Source organism: Micropterus dolomieu, linkage group LG08 (assembly GCF_021292245.1).
Source record: "Micropterus dolomieu isolate WLL.071019.BEF.003 ecotype Adirondacks linkage group LG08, ASM2129224v1, whole genome shotgun sequence".
In the NCBI taxonomy this organism is placed as follows: Eukaryota; Metazoa; Chordata; class Actinopteri; order Centrarchiformes; family Centrarchidae; genus Micropterus; species Micropterus dolomieu.
The window spans coordinates 21,120,065-21,129,424 of NC_060157.1; the positions used below are offsets into that span (position 1 = coordinate 21,120,065).

The 9,360-nt window shown below is 38.9% G+C and overlaps 1 protein-coding gene across 1 annotated transcript in view; it reads right to left on the reverse strand.

Annotated features, from left to right (window-relative positions):
* edn3b (endothelin 3b) overlaps positions 1-2,608 on the reverse strand; it is a 6,137-nt gene extending 3,529 nt beyond the window's left edge. Inside the window, exons 1-2 of the mRNA XM_046056733.1 lie at positions 2,304-2,608; positions 1,924-2,140 (exon numbers count right to left, since the gene is read on the reverse strand). Coding sequence (XP_045912689.1) covers positions 1,924-2,140; positions 2,304-2,373 — 287 coding nt within the window. The 5' untranslated portion in view covers positions 2,374-2,608. The remainder of the gene's footprint in view (positions 1-1,923; positions 2,141-2,303) is intronic.
* Positions 2,609-9,360: the final 6,752 nt, after the last annotated feature.

The following is a 9,360-nucleotide window of genomic DNA, read 5'->3' on the forward strand; positions in this document are numbered from 1 at the left end:
AGCTTGCTGTCGTATAGGAGGGAGGTTGTTCTTTTATTTACTTTCCATATAGTGAGATTTTAAGATACTTTAGCTCGAAAACATGGTTTGCTATCTTCCAGCATAGTGCAGTGCTCCCCGCAAGGTGAGCACACCTATTTGAAAACACACTTACAGCTTTTATATTGATGCCTTCTGTCAATATCCCACTCAGTCTTTAAAATATGTCAATATGTCCCAACATGCTAAGCAGTAATAAATTGTGTTGTTTACCTGAAACAGCCCACAGCAATCTTGGCACAAGAAGACAGAGGAAGAAAGAATGCTTTCCCACTGTCTTGCCAAGGATTTTAATATGCGGCTTGGAGGTCGCAAAACAAAGCACCACACCTGAAAACAAGGTGTTGAAATTTATATTTTGAGGTATTGCTACTAATATGCGGTATGCTAGGCCACATGTTGAACACACTTTTTGTAAGCACAAACTGTGAAAACTGCTACTTACTGTAATTATGCCAACTGGAAATATTCACTTTTCATGGTTCCTCATCACCTGCAGAGCAAGCATAACTCCTGAGGTGCGCACATCTGGCCAGCACAGGTCCCTGATTGTAACATGATTGTGTTGGTGGTCCCAGGACCAATTCACCAAATTACCTCGCCATTATCAGTAATAATACCTTCATTATGTTCTCTTTCTCAGTGTGTGACAGCATAAGATGTTTATGCCACAAGCCATTTCTGCCTCTAACTAACGGAAAAGTTAATTAATATAAAGTGTGAGTAGTTTTAAGTATCTTTTAATGTTTAAGAGCTGACAGTTTGACACCACAATACCACAGTAACATCTTGGTACAATTTTGGGAACCAGAAAAACTCTTTTTGAACAAATCCGGCTCTAGTGAATAACGACTAGATCGTTTTTTTGGTCAAGTCCATCATGTAGAAAATGAAGAATGGGTATATTCCTCACCAGCCCCTGTAAACAATTAGCTTTGCATGACAGATTTCTCTCTGATCTCTGTCCATTCAGCCTCACAACCACCACCCTGCATATTTATAGTGTGCTATTTCAACTGCTCAGATCCTTGAGACTTTGGTTGCTCATGACAGGGGATTTATAAGCCTACAGTAGCTTTATTTATCATCACATACTCACAGGTCAAACCCATGATTAATGAGGTTTTTATTTTATTTTTTGATGTTAGCATGCATTCAGAATGTATTGCATCATGGATATTGGTTCTCTGGTGCCTTTGACGCACTCGTGAAATGCATGCCAATACCTGAAACCTAACCCTTTTGAACATGGTGCAGGAACCATTTTAATGAAGACATCAAGCTGTCACTCATAGTCCTACATAATTCCTGCTGTTTGATTCAATTTTGCCAGGGACACCCATTTTATTCTTATTATGCACTATGCTTCACACTAGAATCGTTTTTAACTGAAACTTAAAAATATTGCAACATGGACATTCACCACCACTAAAATAGTAATTAGCTCGATGATTGGAAAATAATAACAATAGGTTACTAATTAGAGCTCACGTGTTGACCACTGAAAGGGTGAAAGGTGAGAACAGAGTAGCTTTACTGAAGAAGCACGTTCACTTTTGCAAATGTGTGATGTGAAACGCTGACCTTGCGGGGCGAGTTAGTTTCTCATGGGCTTGCCATCACTTGAACCATGACTGCGTCTGGCGCCTCAGGGCAGCGGGCGTGACTTGCCTTTGTATTGTGTTGCAGTGCACGACTACAATTTGAGTTACACAACCTAGCTACATGCCAATCTACCTTTAAAATAATATTAATTGCCACTCTGTGTCCCAACTGACAAAACATACATTTGTTATTGTGTAAGTCCGGGGACGCTTGCATTACAATAACACGTCCGGGTGGTTTATTGGAAAGCCTCGTTTAAAAGCATTTAACTTAGCTCACTCGGGAGTGTTGATCCAGATGATATCCAAGTGGCAGTAGTAGACGCACTCTTTATCCTTGTAGGAATAACAAGTGCAGCGCTTGGGTCTGGACTTAGCCTCCGCTGCCTCAGACAGCTGTAAACCCCTGGATTCCCCGGAGCCAGACACCCTGCTGGAGCGTGGGAGACCTCCGGGGTTGACGTCGGATATGACCAAGGCATCGGACGTCAAGACACCTCGTATTGTACAAGAAAGGTGTTGTAATTAAGTTTAGTAAATTAGTAATAACCAAATAACCAACTGTGTAAATAGCCTAAATGAATAGGCTACGTGAATAAAGGTTGAAATGTGTTGTAAAAGTTTGTGGCAGCTTGCCGACATCAAAACCTCTAAGCCTACCTTGTAAGAGAATCAATGCCAGTATGTTGAAAAGCATGGTTTTCGCGAGGATGGATGGTATCCTTGCCATGTCAGATGTTCCCAAAATGAATCATAGCCTGATGAGGATGCAGCGCACTTGTCAAATTAATCTCCCACCAGCATCGAGTGAAAATCCATCAGCGTAGTTCTCCATGAGCAGCTCATCTCATATGGTCCAGGCGTCATATAACCAATCAGAGGATGTTTGTCGCATAGTTCCTTTCATATTTACAACTTCCTACCTGTAACTGAAGTGAAAGGAAACCTACCTTAATACAAATAGCGCCCGCAGTCACACAGCAAAGTGTGCTTTGGAAAAGGTGATCTTTGGAGCAAAGACGATGATGATGCTCCTCAACGTCACTTTGCCTTCTGAAATCCCAAATCTAAGATAAAGGGCTTTGGAGAGGCTTGGGTACACGCCCACACCCCTTCTGTTAAATGCAGCAGCGTGTTCACTGAGGTGAACTTACTCCACTTGTGTTTCTGTTGATGCATGACTTGTAAAATAGGATACTTGTTCAAATATAGCCTAATAAAACAGATTTTTCAGCAACACTTGGCAGCATGGGCCTTCCATTACTCTCTCAAATAGGCCTACTGCACATAAAGTCAAGATATGATGAGGGAATTCCCCTTTTTTGTTGTTGTAATTTACTTGGGCTACAAAAAAGAGCCACTAAATTACAGGCACACAAAACACACCTTGCAATATACCATCTGGACACTCCAGTGTGGAAAAGGGGTCAAGCAAATACCTATAATCTTAACTACACATTTATACACCCCTTTGTTATATACAATTAGAGCCAGTCTAGAAATGATCTGCATAGGCCTATGCCTGCCATATGGTGATGATGAGGCGCTACTTCTCAAGTTCAGTGACAAAGACTGATGGGAGATGCCCCCTTCAGTATGACCCTCAGGAAAATGAGAACATTTGAATGCTCGCATAATTTCTGAGGGTCATTTCATGTAACAGTTTCAATGCCCAGAGGACCGATCTGTTACTACTCTTGGGCAGGAGAGTTACTGTTTTGAAGTTTATAATCCTGATGTAGGCAAACCCACCTCGAGGCCATCTACTCACGAGGCTAGGTCAAGTGTGAGAATTTGTCTCATGTCAGTCTTTTAGTTCATCACGGTCAGACACATTTCTAAGCAGCTACAGTTCATGATTTTAGTCAGAATGTTTAATTTCAGTAATTGTGCTCATTGTTTACATTACTGGCATAATATGCAGCATATGTCTTTACAACAATTAGTTGAAATGCCATGTTTGTTTAATACTGTTTTGTCTAAGGATGGTGGACCCGTTTTGATAGTAAATGGCTGTTGACTTTTGTCTAAAATTGGTTTCTCAGTGACAAATGACTACACTTAGTAGTCTGCATTGTGATGCATTTTGGCTGGGGGGCAGACAGGGGTACAGACTCAGGCCAGTGTATATTCTCCCCCCCAACCCCCCATACACCAGATGTAAATGGTGTGTCATCATCATTAAATAATGAACAAATGAGTTAGCAAAGGGTCTGAAGTTGATTAATCCTGGGTGTTTTGCATTTAAATTATGGTGTTGTCTCTCAACATGAGGACTACACCATAATGTGTTTTTTCTAATAAAGCAATGAGAGGCAAAAAAAATTAATCAATCAGCAAAAATTTTATAAAGTGGTTAAAAAGTAAAAAAAGTGCTTGTGAGCTCAGCAGTTGCATATAGGTATAACCTAGTAGACCATGAAAGACATATTGGTTGACAGAATTGGACCATCTGTCCCACAGATAAAGAACACTCCAGGATGAATGTTGGCCACTCATAATCACCACCTCATCCCTCACGTGTCAGGAGGATTGGGAGGAGGCCATGTAGGAAGGTGATGAACCTGAACATACAAACCAAAACAACAACAACTCAATTCAGTTGATCTGCTCTGTTAATCCAACCATCGTGGGGCGTGAGTGTGTATAAGTCTGTATCTGAAGTACTGAGTTCATGAAGACAAATCACTCAGTGGTTACATGATGTAATCGTCGAAGTTAAATGGAAGCACCGTAGGGAATGTGAGAGAGATGTGTGTTCATAGGAAAACTGAAAAAAAGGGACCAGCAGGAGATTTTATGAGGGTGTACCTCCTGGGGCGATTATTACGATCAAACACCAGACTGCCACAAAAGACTGAAACAGAGGAAACGTGTTTAGACTTTCCGTAATATTATTGTCTGACTTGTTTCTCCATCACTTGTTGAACAAATTCTCCAAGGAAGAACCAATAGATGTAGGATGTAAATCCACTTAAATGTAGCTGATTAAATAAAAGTCTTTCCTGCTGAGCTTAAGGTATACACACTTACAGACAAAGAGAAGTGGGGATATTTAGAGAACACAAACACACTCACATAAAAGAAATACATACCTTCATGGGAAGACTGTGGCTTTTGTTAAGATGCTTTGGCATGATGATGCAAAAGGCCCCCATACTGTTGACTGTACCTTCTCAGTCTCAGGGTTATATACAGTAGGTGTCCTGGATTTGTTCTTTGCTACAGAGACATCCAGTAAATCAAGATCTGTCTCATGCCTGCCCTCTGGTTCCTTCCCAAATTCCCTACGGCTAGGGTTTTGTGCCATACCCCAATTCTCTGGCACATTCCCTAAGCTGGGAAACAGAGAGAATTCCTGATAAATGAAGACCACATTGTGTTTTTTCTCCTGACCAGAGATGTGGAAGCGGAATACTATCAGAAAGTTGTCTGTGTGTGGTTTAGCAATCACATGATGCAAGAATGCTTTCAAGGTATCATTTTGTTCTTGTTTTTTTCTGTGAAGGACGTCTTATAACCTGGTCTAATTAATCTGATGTTGCAGTGTTAGTTTATATGATCATGGATGGTTATTTACACCAAATAGGCAGTCAAAAATTTAAATGTACTGAATCTACTTGGATACATTGTTTTGCCATAGCTGATCAAGGCAATATAAATGGATTGAGGTGTGAAACCTCATAGTAGGCCTCATTTAATTAAATCTCTCTAACTTTCTCATTGCATTATGCAACACATTTTACAACTTGAATTGTTAAACTTGTGTTCATTAGCAATGCCATTATAAAGATCCATCCTGGAACTACTAAGTTTTCTGAACAGGACATTTCTGGTATCCCAAATCGCTGTTATAATTCTACCTTTTTACCTCTGTTTTTCTCCCTGCTTTACCTCAAGGAGTCAGCCATATGGTTTTACATCATAACATATGTACTGTGGGTTCACTTTCTGCCAACTGTGCTTGTTTAGTGTTGATTATCGCTGCCCTTGATTTAGTCAACAGAGGGAAACTCATTGCAGTGGGTTCAAGGCTTAACTGGGAGACATACGGGAATGTAATACAATTCAGCAGGATTCAAACTGCCATTTTGTCCTGTTTTTCTTGGCCTCCTCTCATGTTTTATTAGAAAACATTTTGGGTGTGAAAAGCCTGGGGTGCTGTGGAGCTACTGAGGTTGGGACTGGAGAAACAATAAACAGGTGGCATTAAGATCTCAGAGGCTGCAGACATGTAAGCCTGTTGAAATGAATATGAGGAACTGTTATGTAAAATGGTTCAACACATCTGATAAGGTTAAGAAAATCAAACACAGAAAGCAAGAGGATTTCAACTGTGATGTAGAGACACTGACACATGAAAACTTTTTTCAATATGGACAAAAGCCAAACTATCTGCTCTTTATTCTTGTCTTCCAGGTTTATTACTCTCTATATCAGTGGGACAGATCTAGTTAGAATAAATCAGAAGATACCTTCGCACAGAAGCCTGCCATGACAGTTTGTCAGCATGTCACCATTTACATTCTAAACCCTAACAGCAATAGCGCAGTTTTAAGTTCCGTATGAAGAGCAATGATATGCAGCACAGAGATGATCTGTTGTGTCACAAAGGCAGGTTTCACCTCAAACTGTGTCACTTCCTTACACATTACAGTGTATAGATAACTCAGTCTTATTGGCCCTTTTATCCTGTCATGCTTCAAAGTTCACACGTGCTTGTCTTTTCTTCCTTGAGTATATATACACCACTGGTGTTTCCTCTGCATGTGGAGAAGGGCTTGAACAGCGTACTAAGACTCAGCAGAAAGATCTATGGCTGAGCTGAACTTTCCAAACAGAACTTCATGCCAAGGTGAGGGCTATTGCACTAAAGACAGCAAGATGCCTCCCTTATGAGTAACAGCTGATGCCCCTGGATCCCACTGATTTCCTGGTTTGTGGTTGCTGTAGAGGATCATTTAGTTTACCATGACTGATGACTATCACCCACTAAAAATTGTTTGAGCTGTGGGATATTTTACAGTGAGTGATGGTACTGAGATTTATGTAAAATATACACTGTGGTAAAACTAGCATTGCAAAACTAAGCCAGTAAAGTAGGGCCTTTCACAGAAATATTTTAAATAAGAGTCTAAATTGGACTATACAATTGGAATTTAACTTCAAATCCATACAAAACATGGGCTACATGCTTGAAAGGGACAAACCCATGGGTTGATCCTCAAAAACAATTTTCATTCCAAGATGTTTTTTTTCATCTTGCATAAGGACAAAAACAAGAGTGGTTAGCCAAAATTATAAGCATAATGTGTATAGCAAACAAATTGATAAATATTCTCTGGAGGGATGACTGCCAAACCAAAAATTGTTGCACAGACACAAGTATAGGAAATCTGCCTCGAAATAAAAGATTGCTGAGAGGTTGACCCCTGATTGGCACCTATATTTTAACCGATTATTAAGGCTTAAGAAATAGAGTTTTGGACTAAACTTGTAACGATGTGGTAGTGATGTTAATGGAAACTCTTGGCAAAGGACTAACTTTGATTTTGGAACAGACAATTTATGTAAGGGTAATGCAGACTATATTGCATTTGAAAACATGGGTGTTGAATGAAAGTTTCCTCCTGAAACTCACAAATATCTGAATCTTTGAGCAGCTGAGGGGATGGAAATATTTATTGATACTTTTTTGGAGACTAACTGACACACGCATGCATATCTCCTCTGCAGCAAACATGACAAAAGGAGAGACGCCAGAATGTGGTTTTCTTGTCTGAGGCTCCCACAAGCAAATTGCGTTGATAACTGATGCCATCTTATAGCCAGCTCTTTTGGATATGATATGATATGATTTTCATGTCTGTTTTTTTTAAAAATCTTTTTCTGATGTTTGACCAACATTTCTATGTGACACTTCTTCTAAATTTACATTATGTTTTGTTGTAACAACTGTAATTTCCATAAAATGACTGACAAACAAATCACATGATTCTATCACTTATCTGCGTGGAAGTGAGGTTTTGAGACTGGGATTTGGCTCAGCTGGTGAAAAGATTGTATTACACACTGCTGAGAGGCCTGCTCAATGTCTACTACTGTGAACACTGAGTTAGCTAGCCAAACCAAACATCCACATTCAATTTAAAGCCCTCTCAATTATAGACTTTTCTGATTATTTATGTCAGAGTTTAAAGTATGGACGCTTGTTTGATTAATGGTGGGTGGCAGAGAAAAAAAATTCACAGTAATCAGCATAGGGGATGGTAACAGTTTATTTAGCTTTTCTCAAGAATCTGACTCAGGTATACGTTTGTTTTACAGTATTGATAACAAGTTGTTTAAAAAAAAAAATGTAAATGTTGTTATTAACTGGGTATAGGTAGAACTGTCAATCAGAAGCAGGGAAGAATCTCATACACTGCATCCCAGACCACCATGGATTAATTACATACACAACAACCAAAGGGTCAATGAGACCAGCTATGGTAATGCACATGACAGACTTCTGTCACCAATAAACATAAGCAGATTAGATAGGCCACAATCATTTAACAATTAGCTGATGTGTTAAGGGTTGAATATGCAGGGCAGTTTGTTATCACAATTAAATATCATTGGAAATGGTCAGTGGTCTAGTATGGTCTAGCTATCTTCACTTCAGATGGTTTTGTCTTGTCAACTTCCGGAGATGATAAAGCACTGGGTGCAAACACTGAGCAACTTGGACCATCTGGCATGTTTTGTCATCTTAAATCATATTTGCAACATTAATGCATAGATGTTGTTTATGTCCTTAGAAATATCACTTAGTGTCACTTCTTGCATTGGTGAATCACATTTGGAAAAAGAAGGGATATTATGAAACCATATTAATATTTGTGTTGATTTGACCTTTACCCTTTGATACTTTATGATATGTCAGAATATCATATAGTGATGGCCAGTGGGATTAAAGCATGTACAGAGCATTAACAGATACATACATAGTTAGACAAAACCAAGAAGGGATGGAGTTAACTTTATTTATTTTAAACTCAAGTCTATTCAACTTCCATACACATATCCAAAACAATGATAGGTCAACATATAAGTAAATATGTATGTGTGTTAACTGCTTAGATTAAGCAGGAATTATCTAATGCTGAAAGAAGAATTTTGGGAAAGAAATTGAATGAATAAGAACCTACATTCTACTAAGTTAGATGAGGATTTGTCGCCGCCAAGTGGTAATTATTTGTAAAGTTGAGGGTTGAAGTGATGTTTTCACTGTGTCTAGAAGTAAAGGCATATCTCAGTTTACTAAATCCAAACATTTGAGAATTGTAATAAACGTCTGATGGACTAATTGCTTTATCTGAAACCTCGATAACTCTTTTAAGACTTTTGAATAAAATCACATCATGTATAAATCATACTGAGCAAGCAAATCAGCAAAGTAAAGGAAACGTTTACCACATAATTAACACACAGGGGCCCAAATAATATTTGTTTGATACAAATTTTAGCATTTTATTATAATTAATTGGCGTGATATTCTGATATGTTTATATCAGTCATGTGATTATTTCCCCATTCTCTTGAAATTAAGAATACAATCATAAATCATGAGCGCAAACTTTAGTTCTACTCTAAAACAGAGAGATTTATAAAAGTTATGGAGAGCTACGGAGAGCACAGTAGGACATTTCCCTTTTGTTGGTGATGTGGTTAC